The sequence below is a fragment of the Rhopalosiphum maidis genome, chromosome 1, assembly GCF_003676215.2.
Source record: "Rhopalosiphum maidis isolate BTI-1 chromosome 1, ASM367621v3, whole genome shotgun sequence".
Lineage (NCBI taxonomy): Eukaryota > Metazoa > Arthropoda > Insecta > Hemiptera > Aphididae > Rhopalosiphum > Rhopalosiphum maidis.
In genome coordinates, this window is record NC_040877.1 from 40,690,751 (window position 1) to 40,708,893 (window position 18,143).

General features: G+C 33.0%; 1 protein-coding gene across 1 annotated transcript; it reads left to right on the plus strand.

Moving 5' to 3' along the window:
- Window positions 1-2,000: 2,000 nt before the first annotated feature.
- On the plus strand, window positions 2,001-17,403 carry LOC113548027. The gene is made up of 7 exons (XM_026948671.1): window positions 2,001-2,614; window positions 3,187-3,433; window positions 7,798-8,030; window positions 8,725-8,865; window positions 9,033-9,317; window positions 10,338-10,540; window positions 16,119-17,403. The coding sequence occupies exons 1-7, from the start codon at window positions 2,273-2,275 to the stop codon at window positions 16,261-16,263; spliced, it is 1,596 nt and encodes a 531-aa protein (XP_026804472.1). The 5' UTR covers window positions 2,001-2,272; the 3' UTR covers window positions 16,264-17,403.
- Window positions 17,404-18,143: the final 740 nt, after the last annotated feature.

Genomic DNA, 18,143 nt, shown 5'->3' on the forward strand with positions numbered 1-18,143 from the left:
AGTTAGGTATTCATGATTTTGTGATCTAAAGACTTGTATGAACTCTTACTAAACTAAAAACACATATATTAAATAAAATATAAATGATAAGCCTATTAAATACATATATCAACAATACAATAAAATATATAAAAATAAATATACTTTTCTATTTCCCTGTAAGCTAATGAAACAAATATATTTTAAAGGTACCTTCTAAAAAGTTTTTAATTACCAAAACTATTTGGTACAGAAAAAAAATTATATTTTTTTTTAACTATAAAAAGTTGTAATAAAGTAAAGTAGTAAAGTTGTAACTATAAAAGTAATTATTAAACTTACTAATTTAAATCTTGAAATAAATAATATTTTAAAACTTAAAATATAATTTTAAAATATTACGTATAGATTAAGTATGAGTGTCTACGTAATTGATACACATAATAGTCTTATATTTATGCACCAAAATTGACTAAACAAAAATGTTTATTATATTTTTAATTGTATGGACTATAATCGTTTAATTAAACAATATTTGAACGAATAGAAGTAGTTAGCATTTTAGTTAATGTGTTTGTTGTAATAAACGCGGTGTACTGAACGACATTATATTGCTATACGTATACATGTCATATACATTAATATATATATTATAATTTTACTTAAATATACACTTCGTGTGTGGTATATTATTTGATATACCTTAACATTTTCTTGAATTATGGTTTATTTTATATAACCATCGACCACCATAATAATAATATCGTTTACCGGGCACGTTTTACAACAGTTCGATAAACAATATTGTAATGATAGTATTATAATCGTGGATATTTTCAACCGAAAGGTAATATACACTGAAGATTAATATCATTATTATACATTATTAGTTTTAACAGCGTTTCAACTCATTGGAAATTATCGTTTACAAATTTCAAATAATGAACGTGATAAGACCATTAAAAAAGTAATTATTCAATAAATGTAGATTGTATTTTTTAGTTTTGTTTCCATTTTAAAACCCGATATCCTTTAAGTTTTACAAAAACGGTTTTAGATAAATAAAAAAAAAATAGTAAGTAATAAACAATGAGTGATAAATATATAACTTTTTTCAGGTTGCTAAAATACGAGATAACGTGTTTTAATGTTTACATTATAGATACAAATTATCTGTATAGAATGTAGTTTGTCGAACTCATCAAATGTATCGGCTGATATATAACAGTCAATACAATGATAGATTTTAATCAACGAAAGACTTGTTTCACCAAGATTATCCATCAGCTACTGATGAGATTAATGACCGTAATTTTGGCGATTACAAAAATGAGGGCAAATGTGGATGTTATCTAGCAGAATAACATGTTTACATCATGACCATTGCGAGAAATAGGAAGAGAAAACGTGAATTATTTCTATATTCCGCATCTTCAAAAGTAGGCGATTACTAAAGTAAAGAAAGGAAAACTGCAATCATAAAAAATGTATTTGTGTGTGGTATGCTTTTACCGATGGAATACGCCGAGTGTCGTCTCAAAGTAAACCACGGTGCGTGTGAACTTTAAAGGTGACATTCCAGAGTGAAAGATTTAGGTATAGGTCCATATCGCCGTTCATATCGTGCTCAAGATCAGACGAGTAGAATATTCGATGTTTCGATGTCATTATCTCGCCACAAATAAATTAAATCGAAGACATTATTTATTAGCCCGGCGTCGATACACTCGAGCCTACAGAACACGCCTATATGTTATAATCCGTGACTTTCAAAAATGTGGGGAAAAAACCGTAGGCTCAAACTCGAAAATCCGGATGTCCTTTCAAAAAAAAAAAAAAAACAAAAATTAGGTAGGCTGTTTTATGTGAGATAACACGCGGCGATAATTTCCGCGGTTGTAAGATCTCGCTTAAACGACGACGAGGAAGAAATCGAAATGCGTCTGTTGCAAATCGGGGTCACTACTAAATATATATATGTGTGTGTGTGTGTGTGTAATACAATTATAATATGCACATCTATAAGTCGTGTACATCCGATGCGTTTACATATATTGCCGGGCGGCGATCGACGGCGGTGGGATCTGTTCTCTCTTTCTCGCTCACTCTCTTCCTTTCTCCTCTATAATCTGTCTCACGCCGTTTCGTCCTGTCCGCGTCCGTCTCTCTCTCTCTCTCTCTCGTTCTTTGGCGCGAGCGCGCGCTCGCCGGGCGAAGAAACCGGTAAACGCGGACCTCTCGGACGCCGGTTCGGTCAGTGCGATGCCAACTGTGTTAGCGTTCGCGTTACACGATGACGACCGTCGTCAATCATCATCTACCTCCGTGGTCCGCCGTCGTTGTTGTGTCGATCGCCGCGATCTTCGTCTCGTTGGCGCCGGCGTCGCTGTGTTCGGTGCAGCCGTCCAGCAGCGGCAACGCGCTATGGGACGATCTGGTGGGCAAGTGCGACGGTCCCCGGAACACGATGGACTGTGTGCGCAGCCGGCTGTACAATTACGTCGATCACACGTTCGAGTCAGACTTTAACATCACCGACGGGCTGACGTTCACGAAGAACTCCAACGACTACGAGGCCATGTGCCCCGGTCAGAACGAGACCACGTCCTACCGGGAAGCCCGAGCGCCCGAAATGGTAACCGTATAATAATATTGTTTCGATTTCTATGTTTGGTTTTCTGTTCTTGTAAGACGCTTCGCTATATTATAATAATGTGTTCTACGAGGCTTTCGTTATTTATTGTTATTATTTTTATTGATTTTACTTAATCGATTGGCACTCGAGGAGTCACGTCGTGACCGCAAACCGCGGGAACCGCAAATCGGACTAGCTCATCCTATTTTGCCTGTATATGACTGTATAGATACTATGTATAGGAATCGAGCGTTTGAATTTGTCGTGGAATTCTAACCTAACCCACTGCACTCCGCTACCTATAGTCAGGTTAAGTAGGATCTAATGTAATATGCTTACGTATGCTAACGCGTAAATTGTGCGAGAACGTTTTACCGTAATAATAATATTCGACTGATTAAAACCGGTCAGCGGCTGTGTGTTCTTACCCACGGCGGTCAACAGGTTTGTTATGAAATAACTGTTTTAATCTGGTTTAATAGGAAATACTTGTTAATTAACTATTTAACATTATCCGATTGGCGGTCTTATAGTCTCACCTTGTAGTTGCTGATCGTCATTTTGGTTTTCAGGAAGACGAAGAAGTGGCCGATGACGGTTGGTCCGACGTCACAGAACAGCTGTACAACAAAGGCGCCAAATACTTGGCGACCCATGACTTTGAAGCCACAGTGCCTAGTTTTTTGGGTGGTGGACCGGGTGCTAAACTTCGGCTATCGCCCAAAAAAATTTTGCCCGATGGTGGTATAATCCTGCGGATGGACGTGTTGCCAGCTGCAAGAGACGCCAGATCACCTAGGTTCATGCACAAGATGATAAGTAAGCAACGCGTTTAATCATAGTATACGAGTATATAGGACCCTATCTCAAGACCCAAATTAATTCAAACTCTATATAGGTGTTATTATAGTAAGTCATGCTTAAGATAATTATAGTAATCGAGTAGCCTGTAAGTGTATCGTTACAATAAAAGTATGTGTTCAATACTATAAAACCCAGCGGGTAGATACTTAGTTTTCAATTGAAATTTCAACCTACATCGCAAAAAGTAGTTTAATTCATATGCATTGCACATAATAAGTACCTAATAAGTCAACTTATGACCAATATTACCACGCGAAAACTAAATATACACAAAATGTTTTATCTACTTTAGCTGTGTTAATCAATTTTTAATTGAATTTCAAACTATTTGAATAATACGGCCACAACGAATATATTTTTAGATCTATATTTAACATCTTTGTGTTGAATTTACTCTAAAATTTTTAATTAAAGCAATTAGTCACGAAAATATTTAAATACATTATTAAAAAGAGAAAGCATTAAAACCGTCTATAAGGGGCCTTGAACTTGATTTGTCTGGAATCCAAGTACTGTAGCGACTCCGATTTAACACTGAGCTGTAATGTGTGTCAAAACAATGTCTTATCGTAAATACGCCGTGATTTGCAATAAATTATCTTCATTATAACTAAACATAACATTTTAACACTGTAGTGATATTAATCGTTTGTTTGTTATTTTTATGCAGACATTATTTACTCTTTATAGTGTTGTTTCAACAAACTATATTATACTGTAAAATTATTTGTATTTTATCTGTACTATACGTTAAATTTTATAAATACAAATGACATACTAAAAAAATATTTCAAATTTAATAAATAACATAATTTAAGCTAATAGAGTTTATAAATAATAATAATCTTTAAAATGTAATCATAATAAAGTTTAATAACACGTTGCTCTTAAATATTATTAAGTACAAATAATACACACATAAGTGTTGGTATTTAAGTTTATTACGTACAATGAAACATGGTCTATTATTTTAGAGTTTAAGCACAGTAGCTTATTTTTTATTTTCTTCATAATTCATACATTAACTAATAGAATATTATTCGTATTTGATTTGCTTACAAATATAACGGAGCAGAATATTATACCTAATATAAAAATAAAAAATATACAATTAGTTTCCTAAATCTCTATGCCAGGCTCCGGTTCACAAATCATTTAATTATTATTATTTAACATTATTTATTATAATAAACAATGTTGATTTAATATTATATGGCACTAAAAGTACATATTAATATACATAAAAAATATAATAAAACTTGTATTATACTTAATAAGACATATTAAGCTATTAAGGTGATTCCCTCCACAGTTTTTTTGGTGAAAAAATACACGTGTATTGGCTTTAATTTTAGTAATAATAATTTTTAAAAAATATTTAAGTTTATGAAGTCTATTTTGTATTCTGATGGCGAGCTGAATAAGTGCAACACACTTGCAAGCATGTGTTACAAAAAGCTTAAAATTAAAATTCTTGGTGAAATATATAAATCATATACCTAAACGGATTCCAACAAACCGATTTACAATGATAATAATTTTGAAATCAATTTTTTTTTCTTACTCAACTTTCGATTCTTCTAGCCACATTTTTAATTTAATATTCATGAACAGAACTTTAAGAACTCAAAAAAAAAAAAATCCATATTTTGAATTCAACAAAATGTATTTTTTTAATTCTGACTAAATTCAAATATGTTTTCAAGATTGATATCGAAATAAAACTTAAATCAGTACGTTAGAATTTTGTTAAAAAAATGATTATAGAATCCCCTTAAATGGTCTACTGGTTAAAATATATATTCTATCTTTTGAAGTTTAATTGGGGATATATTGTTAAATAACAGATATATGACTCCTGATCAATTAAAATACTTAAGTAGATTCCAAAATCAAGAAATCTAAACTAACAAAATTTTTCTATTGCTTTTTTTTTTTACTTCAAAGAGTTTAAAATAAAGTTTTTATAGCTGTTTTATTACATACCTATCATATTGTATACCTAGGTGTACATACCATAATAGTTCAAATAACACGTTTTCACCAAGTCTGACATGGACATATATACTGTACATAATTTTAAAAAACCTAAATCATAAAATGTATCAACCACAAAGTGACAACACAGTTGTACTGTATTTAAATATAAAATTCAACTTAATGTTTAGAAAGTTAATAAAACAAATACGAATAAAATATGAATTTCATTTTTAAACACAAAATCCTGTACTATATTTTATACACCAAATGTAATATAATCTAAGATAGATTAAAAATTTTAAGTATTGAAGTTTACCCCTCCGTTTTAGGTACATAATAATTTATTTTATGGCAGACACATGAGCTATTATGGCTGGTACCAAACTACATATTACATTCAAAATTAATATTACTAACTCTAAGCACTTTATAAAAATATTACAAAAAAAAAAAACCTGTATTGAGTAAGAAGCTAATACTTGAAATCTTGATACCATGAATTATGTTTGGAATTTAATAGTGATTACTTGTTGTCTGTGGATAGTTATTATGATACGAGTATATTATAATACAGGGAAAGTTAAATTACAATAATAATTATATTTGTATTCAAAAAATATTTTTTATAGTTTATTTCGATATAACTAAACAGTTAAATTAAAATTATTAAAAATACATATATTTTTAGTTCTATTAATAATATTATAATAACATTTGGAATATAATTATTGTTAATTTAAGGTATTTAAAGGTATTTTTCCATAAAAAAAATAGATTGATTTTTTTCAAAACACTATTTCTTATCTTAAACAAAATATTGAAAATATTCGGTATAAATCGGTTGTGAACGAAATTTTCTATGTAAAAATAGTTTTGATCATTTATCAAATTGTTCTAATAACAACATTTTTTTAAGAATAATGAACCAAACGATATTCGGGTTTAACTTGAAAATCCAAGTTAAATAATACATTACTCGCAGTGTATTATAGAAATATTCACGAGCACGATAGATTCTCGAGACATTTTAAAACATATCGTTAGCGTAAACATTAATTTTAGGTCTAAAAATAATTGAATTTAATGATTAAACTATTATATATTGATTAGAAAAGTATTTATCTATGTCAAACATTTTACTCGGTAACTAATTCAATATATTTTCAATTAGTTTCGGTTCGTCGCGTGTCGCGTGTGCGACGATTTCAAATGATTTTCACGCTAACTACAAACGCGCCGGACGTCATCCAAATTGTATGGAATCGCGTATTCGTCCACACCCGCCCACTTTTGCCGTGTGTTTAGTGCTGTTTACCGAACCGATATTAATAATAATTAGTTAATCGTCGTGCGACGGTGATAATATTACTATATCGTATTCACGATGTCTTCGCAGACGACGTCGCGCGAACATAAGAAAAATCGGCCGTTTCTTTACGCGTGTTCACGAATTAGCATAATAGTATTATTATTAATTTGAAACCCGACAGTGCGTATAGCGTGTGGTACACTCGACAACGGGCACATGAAATCTGCTTTCTGCCGCACTCTTACTAGCAGGCCGTTTTGGAATAAATAATGTATTTCATTAGCCTAGATTTCCGTCATAGTAATTGGTATCGCGTACAAGAGCTTTGCAAAGCCGGGTGAAAACTTAAACGAAAAACAACAGCTCGACAACACACCATTTTTCGTTGTGCTAATGAATGGCACGATTCAAATAATAATAATAATAATAATAGCTAATAATAATAATATAATAAGATGATCCTATAGACGTCCGTGATGAAAGACTCGTCGTCGGTATAGTCGTAGTGCCGTATTATACCTAAACTGTAACGTCTGTAACACGACTAATTGATATGTTATGTCGTTATGATAATATAGTAGCTATGGCTCGGCATGTGACACATTAACATATTTATTTGAAGAGTAAACATATAGGATGATTTATGTTTCGTGATGTCTGTAATTAAAATTTAACTACCTATTGTATAGTTTTTATTTATATGAATAATTTATAAGAATATCTAAATTTTTGAATAAAATAAACAAACCTTTTTGATTAAAAATTTAAAAATAATTCAAAATTTTAGATTTAAAAAAAAAATACATTTTATATTTATACATTATTTTATCAATTAAATTAAAAATTATTTCTTAATACTTAAACTGTTTTATTTTTTTTAATATGATAATTTGTTATGGATAACACGTCATAGTATTAATTAATTACATTACTTTTGTGTTTAAACTTTTTTTAACTGCATATTTTAATGTGTATCAACACATTAAGTATTTAAGCGACCTGATAATAACGGAGTGTATGTTTTCCACAGAGCAACTGTTCAAAAAGAAACTTATGTCAAGCGGTATGGCTTTGATGTTGATAATCAAACTGATCAAAATCAAGGTGCTGTTCTTGTTGCCGTTGTTGATCGGAGCGGGCGCCGCTAAGAAGATATTACTGAAAGTTCTACTGTTCGTGTTCCCGCCGTTGGCTCATTTGTTCAAGCTCTGTTCGTACTACCATCATCACGCCTCCAAGTTTTATCATTTCCACCATCACAAGGTATGCAAATGTTCTTACGGACTAATGGCAAATTATTTTTTTTTAGGATTTATTTTATCGATTTTTGCCGTTCGTAATTTCATATTGACAGACGGTAAAGGCTACATAATATGCTTATCTTCTAATCGACACTATACACCACATTTAAATAGGTACACCCAGTGGACGTGAATGTGCAGTAGGTGTGCACTTAATTGATACTATACGTATACAGCGAGTTCGGAATCAAATTATCGTATAAGCCCACGTTATTATACAGCGATTCTGCCGAATGACGTTAAGATAATAATTAACGAAACTCAAATCATTATGCGCGTGTAGCGATTACGGAGATTTAGGAGGTCAAGAAACATATATAATAAAATAACTTATGTGTCCATTTGTCATAATTACCATCGCGCCAAGACTTCATTACGCGTTCTCAACTCGTTTATAATAATAACACTAATAATGTGCACAACACACATCGCGCTTTCGTAGTGCAATTGACAGTCCTCATTAGTTATTGCAACCGTCGTTGTCTAGTACCTATGTGTCATTATTTTATTTTGGCGAAAGCGATGCGCTACAGGTATGCGATAAATTCGGAATATAAACCATCGGTGATATATAAATACTGTTTTATAATTTATCATGATAAATATTGTATTACAATCGCGTTATTTATTTACGACTACGTTTGTTTCGTCTACAGGTTAAACACCACCATCACCACCTCAAGGTACCCGTACCGGTACCCGTGCCCATCAAACCACCACCGGGTTACCACAGCGATTACTATCCTAGCCCCACGTTGGACCATCCGCCGCCACCCGGACCTTACGATTCGCCAGAGGTATAGCCACACCGTGTTTAACAGATATTACATAATATTGTTTGTTTGGTTGTTCTCCAGTTTTTACGATGTGTCGAATTCGCATAACGATCCTATCCAAACTTTTACCGGATCCAACCCGATCATAACTGTTTAATAATCTTTGTTGATTTTTACGATCGTTATAGCTTTTGAGCGGCAGTGACTATTACAACCGTAACGGTATAGACATGAACAACGTGGTGTCAGATCACGCGGACGAGCTCGCCAGTTGGGGTTTGGGCGAGTACGGGGAAGGTACGTCACAGTACGATGCACCCAAATACACGTATTCATCGTCGCCCGCGCAGTACGAACCGCTCAAATATGGCGGTAATGGTGACGGCGGTAGCAGTGGCGGCGTTGGAGTCGGCGGAGGTCCTCCACCATCGCCGTACGCCGAGAAATACGTCAAGAGACTGGACAATAATCCCGTAAGTATAAACCGGAATTTTTCCAACCCGATTTCGTTTCCCACGAGTCGTGAGCGACTCGGCGATAGTGAGTTTATTCCTCCCATAGGCCCTGCAAACCGACGTGTTCGAAACACACATTGTGTATTTATGCCTAAATACTCGACAACAGGGCCAGGTATAGCTGATATGAAGTGAATTCTCGTCAAATATGAACGACGCTAGACATTTGCATTGGATCGGGTCGACATATAAATCTTATTATAAAATACGAATATGAAGAGATCAATACGTAGATATAGACTCGGTAGGTAAAATACTCGTTTCACGTTTTCGTAGAAAAGTACATTTTTAAAACGAAAAACGCAAGTGAATTTATTTATTTTGAGATAACATCATCATCAATGTTTTCGATTTGTCGATATTTTAATTTACGAAAGTATACTGCAGTGCTTTACAGTATAAATTGTAGTCTGTCGAATTAACGTAAATATCTGAATGAGTCATGTATATATATATATACATGCGATACGCGATGAAATTTAGCGGTAAAGGTATTTGAACTCTCACGGCAATAAATAGCGAACAAAACTTGTTCCGGGTGTACGATAACACATAACATATTATGTCGTTTTATGGGCGACTAGAACGAGTCTCGTCAACGTCAATAGTTCAGTAGCCGTAAAGTACCTATTTTATTTTTTTCGATTAATATCGACGACGATTGGGGAAGTGTATTTGTATACAGTGTTTCCTTAATTGAAAATCTACTGTCTCTCATTAGATACGATCGTATATAAGTATAAAATATTTACTTATACTCTGCTACCCCGCGATGTCTCGTACACGATACAGACGTATATTCTCAGGCACGTCCCAATCAGGTGGCGCGTGACAAAGGGGCGATTGTCCCCGCTTAAGACCGTCAATAGTATGATAATATGACGTTACTTGTGTATTTACATAATATTATTGTCGTTTGACGTGTTCACTGCCATTGTGTTACGAACTAAACGCGATCGTCAACGTTAATAATTTCAGGCCATGGGCAGATTGCCACCCGCGCTGCAACAGGTAGCGACTCACGACCCGGTGTACACTCCGGTCGTACAGAAGTTGGACGAGATATTCCACGAATTGGCCGTGCGCGAAGAACCGTGCAAGGAGAAATTGGTGTGCAAGATGTATGGCGATCCCGGCAGGTTCAGTCCGCACAGCAATCTGGTGTCCGCGCAGTTGAGCAGGTAACGCATTGACGATTTCTGGTTTTTAAACATTTTTATATAATACCTACGCGCGTGTTCGAACACTGTAATATTATAATTTATCATAATATATTATTTTGTCTGTCGCGTACGTTGTTGTCGGTTTCGAATTTACATGTTAACGCGCGACTTAGAACGGAAGGGGTGGGAGGGAGGTGGGCGGTAGGGGCCATATGAAACCCGTTCACCTACTTCCGGGACTTTTTTTCTTTCCCAGTGATGAAAAAAATACAAATAAATAACGACGTAAATAAAAAGAAAAAACGACCCGTGCCGCGCGACCCACTTGTACATATAACCTGTTCACTACCCGACTACGGCCGGGATGACCTACATGGCTGATCGCCGCCGGCCTATGGGACTACTATATTATGATAATTCGTTATAGGTCACGGCCTTGAACTTGTAACCGGGCTAGCTCGCACACGAGTCGGATATAATAATATGTATAGAAATCGCATCGGCGGCAAAACGGAAAACGACACAATAAATTAATGGAAATCGTTTTGCCGTCGTACGCACGACAATAACAGACAACCGTATTATAATTTATATAATATATATACATTATATATCATATTATATTTATATCATATACGTATACGCTCCACCACCAGACGGTTGACGAATTTCACACGCGCGTTACGTTACGTTACGTTACGTTACGCACCAGGGGTTAATTCTATAAGAGTCACTAAATGCGCCGAGACAGCATTTAATTAGAAAATATTTAATGTTTTAAAGGCTTTTGCGTATTGTAAGATGTCTGTCTGGAGTGCGATGATGTGAAACGTTTTTCGAAATGGCCCGCGAAAGAGGAAATTATTGTCCCGTCTTAAATTTGGCACACTTTTAAATTGAATTGGAATTAAGTCCCCACGTATATTGCTTGTATATATATATATAATTATATATATAATGAATTCTGTGACGAATGTCACACATGTTTACACATGTTGTGTCATAGTCATATTGAGTTAAATATTATGAGCCTTTTACATGCCGCTTCAGTGTAATATACATAGATACCTATATACACCCGAAACCATAACGCCGCGGCGATTTATCAGACCGAAACCACATTTGACCGAAGCGTACCGCGAAAGTATACAAGAAGCACGTATGTTTTAATTTTGTGAAATTTGATTAATTCAATTGCAAGAAAAAAAAAAAAATGTTAAATGAAAAAAGATACTGATCGCTGACGTTAGTTGTATGTATAATATATTTTTATGGTGCACGTGTGTTCCACATAATATAATATAAATACTACCTGTCTTGTCGATTAGACAACGCGTTTATTATTTTATTCATAGTAGGATGAGTCTGAATAATTCCAATTGGCTTATAAAAATCAATTACATGCTGATATTATTTAATATATATATATACATAACTAAAGATATAGTAATATTATTTTATATGATGCAATGATAATTATGATATTCAATTAAATTATTAACAATATAAATATTTTAAAGATTTTATTTCAAAAATAATTTTGAAATGTCACATCTACAACGTAAATGAATAAAATATTTGGATCCAAATTACAACTATATACATTATTTATCATCATATTATTCTCGTTTAATTATACCATCGAGTTATTTTTTTTAATATCTTCTTTAAAAACCAATAACTTAATGATAAGATTTTATTTTGAACACCAATATAATCACAGACGTAAAGTAATAATATCTTTCACAGTTTGTTCCGTTAGGACTTTGAATGTGAAAAACCATTTTGTCATGACCTAATCATAATATGTATCATAACGAATATGTTCCACACAACCATTCACGATCGAAAGCTAGTAAATTCTATTGACTATTAAGCATCGCTAAATCAGAATTCCTTCACGATATGTAGTTCTACGATTACCCTTAGGTGTAATAAAATTAAAATTACAAAATTTGTATTAACATGTAATCAATAATTGTACACGAAGATACATGATTTAATCAGCTATGCACATTAATCATATTGCCGTTTTAATTTATATTTTAAAATAATGTATTATTTATTTGGAGAAAAAAAACCAACAGAACCACTTATTTATTTAGTTGCGTGTTATTAAGTTTTTGTAACAACGTCATTGATCAGGTCAATAGCCGAAATCATCAGGTGTATGATATAAAGATGTATCGTTTTACAGTATCAATTTTCACTGAATCCATTTCGTTCGAAATCCTTTCCTCTCATTAAGGAGACGCAAATCATACCAAAATTATATTTGCTCGTGATTTATGCGTGCTAGATGTCGATCTATTATTTCTCCATGCGTCCATAACTCAAATAGCTTGTAAATAAATAGTCGTATTAAATTAAAACCTACGGAAATGTCACTATCTCACGAGACAATAATACAATAATATGTAAGTTATTATGAATTGTAGTTAAACGTGCATTACACGTGGGAATAATATAATTAACTCGACTCGTATATTGTTATTTTCTTAAGACAATTGCGCGACGATTTGTTTACCGCAGACGGCAAACAATATTTACGCTGTCATAAATTATACAAATAATCACGAACATATTTTAATATCGTATAATAATATTATAATACTTTGGTATTGTTGAGAGATAAACAAAATACGGATGTCATTAATTATTGTCTTGTACATAAATCGTATTTGATTTGTCCACGGCACAAATAACGAACAATGAAAAATGCATGCCCAATGTATACAACAACAATAATAATAATAATAATATTGAAATCTCCTTGGCATAGGTCACTTTCTTTGACATAATAATGCGCAGAAGATACTTCTACTATATACCACTGCGATGCATCACGTAGTGATTATTTTGATCAGGCATACAAAGTATAAAAAAAAATTTAAAAAAACAATGTCCTTGGGTACTTTCATTTCATCTTTTCAGTAATATTCCGCCCACAGACTGGTTTCTTCTGAACATCATCACAACGTCATACGCGCAACTAATACAATTTCATTATTTCACGATTCATAATGGATCGCTTCCACTCGAGTCATTGTAACAAATGTGTTATTATTTTCATCATTATCATTATCGTTATTATTATTATTATATTGTACGTACGTGATTCCATTGTCAGCACACTGACACAAATAATTCGTTGCCGATTCGTTGACACATGCGTACTAGGAAAATGTCCGAACAACCGGCTTGTCATCCCGCAAAACTAGATGCGTTATTATTGCCCACATGGCACACGCTCAGGAATGGACATCGCGGGCAACCATCTTCAAACCTAATTTCTCCGACTGTTTTAGACGTATATAATATATATATATATATATATATATATGTGTGTGTGTGTATATACTTGCTATTCGACGAACGCTGTTAATATATACTTGCGTAATTACAAACAAGTTTTTACCATAAAAGCTCTCCGCACTTCATACGCGTTAAAAGCATATCATTATAGATAGGTGTATAATATATTATGTGTGTAACACGGAATCACGTAAACGCGAATATATGCCACGACTACTCTGGATTATCCGTGTCGATTGATATGTGCGTAAACAGCGGATATTCTCCAAATAAGTGACCGAGTAGTATCTATAATATAGTGCGTATTATAGCCATATATAGGTCGTTCAATAAAATACACCACTAAATTGCTGTACGTTAATATAGTGTAAAATATAATAAGATTATATGTCACGATGTTATACGCGATTATCTTCATTACGGCGTGTGACTGATGGTGCGGATTGTAAATGCGACCCAGAATTTTCCTGTATTGAAAATTTGATATTTAGATTTTTTTTTTAATTTAATATAATATTTAGATTTCTAATAGTCATTTAATATCAAATCGTAAATGTAAATAAACCGATCATAAAATATATTGTTTATTCATACGGAAAGTGTCGCAATGGGTGCATTGACAAGCTGCTGCATGTATCCACTTAAAAATATGTGAAGCTTATTTCCACGGTCTTATCATACTAACGTATTATACCTATTGCTGTATCTCAATAAAAGTATTAATATTTAATATTAGTATTAGTATTGTATATTACTTAGATGCATATTTTATATGATTTCTATTCAAATGCGGCCATGGGTCATCTTTGAATTCCCTAGAATAGGCTAGAGTGTATTGTTATACTCGATGAGGTAATTTGAAAATTTAATTAGTGTGTATGAAAAAACTCGGCCAAATTCTTAGGACCGAGATGAGATAAAAATAGACCTTTTCGTTGCCGAGAAGAGTTAATAGTTTACAAGTGACGGACATTTTTTCGGAATTAATAACAATTAATTTAAATATTTATGCATGGCAATTTTTTTTCACTCATCAAATTTGTATCGGAAGTAGGCACTTGACGGATATACGAGATGATACTTTTTGTTGATGAATACAATATAGAAAAATAAGTAGCGCAAATAATAATAATAATATAGTACCTACTCGTTCATCGCCGTAAAATAAAACCAAATATTAAAAACACACCGTAATGAAAGATTTCAGCACTCTTCGTAAGTCACGCCCATCCGCTAATCTATAAGCATGATACACGATAAATATCAAATGCCATTTCATCAATACATACACAATTACTGTAAATGGTTTTTTCAACAGCGGTACAAATGGAAACGAATGGAACGATCCTATAGGTCTGTCCGCGTACGGTCAAAGAAGTTCGCAAAATGTCGAGTTAATATTATTGTTATCAATCGAAAATTGAACAATGAAAATCACTTGTAATCTAACGTGCTCGGCGCGTGTTCGAAACCGGCGGCGCTGTGCGGTTCACGATTTTTTTTTCCGGCACAATATAGGTTCATTTAGAGTAATATTGTTTGTATATAAAAAAACATACATTCGCACACTAATGATATCGCGCTATTTCGGCGGCACAATTTTTTTTTTTTTTTTTCATCTTAAGGGGTTATTTATTTTCCTAATACAAAACAATTTACGCGATCGTGCTTAATACGCTCCTTGATTACCCGTGTATAACCTGCAATTCCGCGATGCAATAATATAAGTGTGTACATACAACACACCGCGGAGTTGTTAAAAACCGTCTTCTCGGTCGCGGTCACCGTTTCGCCGAATTCGTTTTTTGATATCTAACACAATAATTATGTTCTCTTTTATATGTCGCGCCAAGCTGCGGATTGCATCTGGCAATGCACCGCCGTAATAGTCCGTGTAAGTGCGGCGGTCTACCTACACGTCAGATAATATATAATACGATAAATTACTACTATAGTGTCGAACAACAATGCGTTCAAGACTTAACCGTTCCGTGACGTATATAACGTTTACCGGTGTCGGTATATCCTTGTAGTGTATAACGTAACGACTTCAATACGAAATCTTTTAGTATCTATTCTTCGGGCGAGTGTGATGCGTCGGGTAATTAAACTGATCTGTGCAGCGATCACGCTGTTATGGGTTAACATGTTTTATAATGGACCACATGGTCGTGCGCGCCTTCAGCTCCCAGCAACTTTGACCCGGCGATCCGTAACCCGTTATGGATTTCAATGGTTTATTAATCTGTTTTACGATTTCTGTTTTTCTTTTTGTGCACAGCGAGACGGCCGCGAGTTCTGGCGGAAGAACAAGCGTCAGCGCGGATGCCGCGAGACTATGGCGTTACGTGCAAGCGGCCAAGGAAGGCCAAAACGGCGAAGACTGTCGCCTCCTCTATCAGGCGTGCACCATGATCGGACTGTGATGACGACTGACGAGTGACTCACCGCTATTGATTAATCAAAAAAATAAAAAAAATAATAAAAAGAACAATTAGAAAAAATATCCGTTTTCTACTTGGTCCATCACCGGTACATGGGGTTTCTCACAGTTTTAGCAGCTATAAGGCGTTACAATCCATTTTTGACAATATATCGAATTATTTAATAATTTTTTTTTTCTTTTTTAATACGTTCGTCGCTAACTAGATACGCGCTTTATACGTATATAGGTGTAGAATAAAGTAATAATAATGTTATACACACACACACACACACACACACACACATCTAGTCACCTCAATTATTCGTAGATATAGGGCAGCGGTCATAGACATACCTAACCAGACAATTAAGTTAATCGATCGTCGATCGTCATGTGTATCGTATTGTGCGTATACTGTTGAAATTCGATTTGAAAATAAATACGTCATATTGTGTAGAATATAAATGCCTACACGAAAATTTAATTTGAAATAAATATTACATATAGTTTATCGAAACGCGACGTGCGATTTCGATCTAACAATCTTTTTGCATAATATATTACGATGTATCGGCTGTATATCGTGTAGGGTAAAAAGCACTGGGTTTGTCCACTGTTAAAATATATCGCACATATTATTTTAACAATTTTTTTAATGAAACCATATTGCTGTATCCTAGGTAAATCTCTGCACGCTGCTCTTTATGCGCGACGATGTCTCCGCTCGCAGGAGTCAATTATTATAGTACGATATCTGATTTAAAACATAACATTACATGTACGCCTTACAATCCCGTGTTCTCACTAATTATCTTTATAATAGTATAATATTATTTAGTTATTTATTACATTTTTTTTTTTTTTTTTTTATCGTAGTGAAAACTGTAAGATCGTGTACAGTGTATCACACTACAGGCTTAGTAAAACACATTGTTTATTATATTATTTATTTATCTACCTATGATATTTATTATATACGATTTTTATTTGACGTGCCCATAAATTTTTAATATTGTATAATTAATTTATTGACTAAAGTAATGTGATAGTTTAGATTACATGTCTTAGTATACCTATTAAAATGTACATAATATTATGATAGTGAAGTACGTGTACTTTATAGTTATAGTAATTTATTGTAGTAATAACTATATCAGATGATATCAATATTCAAGAATTGTATGTATATTTTTTTTTTACTGTTTAAAACCAAATATTATAATTTTATGAATTAGAAACATATAATGTAAAAATATATAATTATATATAATTTATTATTACATACAAACTGTTTTCACAATCACTTTTGACGTTAAAAATAAGTAGCACGAGTGCAACTTATTGTAGGTGTTTAAAAATGATATGATGCATTTTTCAAATATTTGCAAAAAGTGTATTATTTTACATATATTTAATACTATATTAGTATACGTTTTCAAATAATCATCCTACTCTTACCACAGAAACAACGATTTAGATAAATAAAAATACTTGATAAATAATGTCATACATTAGACACAATCAAATAATTGATTATTTGTGTATTATATATCCATTTATTTTAATAAATTCTCTTGCGTGTATGAATTATTTCACATAAACACTCTACATTATGGTTATTAAAACAGTTTGAAATATGTTATATAAACTAGTTAGTTAACAACTCAACCATACCAAAATAGTCAACAGGAAATTAAATAGCGATGCTTATTGAAATTATATTTTTAAAATAACCTCAACAATAAAAATGTGATATCGTGAATGTATATTACTTTTTTTTAAATAAACGATGAGTCTATAGTTTTATTAAAATATTAAAAGAAACCTAATACCTATAATATTTAACATTTGGCGAAATCATAAAGTAAGGCGTTGTCTTTG

What these genes read in the sequence shown, in the direction of transcription:
- LOC113548027 (XM_026948671.1), top strand. Translation starts at nt 2,273, where the DNA reads ATGACGACCGTCGTCAATCATCATCTACCTCCGTGGTCCGCCGTCGTT. An exon ending in GTTCATGCACAAGATGATAA is followed by an intron (nt 3,434 to 7,797) that starts GTAAGCAACGCG and finishes TGTTTTCCACAG; the next exon opens with AGCAACTGTTCAAAAAGAAA. An exon ending in ATCATTTCCACCATCACAAG is followed by an intron (nt 8,031 to 8,724) that starts GTATGCAAATGT and finishes TTTCGTCTACAG; the next exon opens with GTTAAACACCACCATCACCA.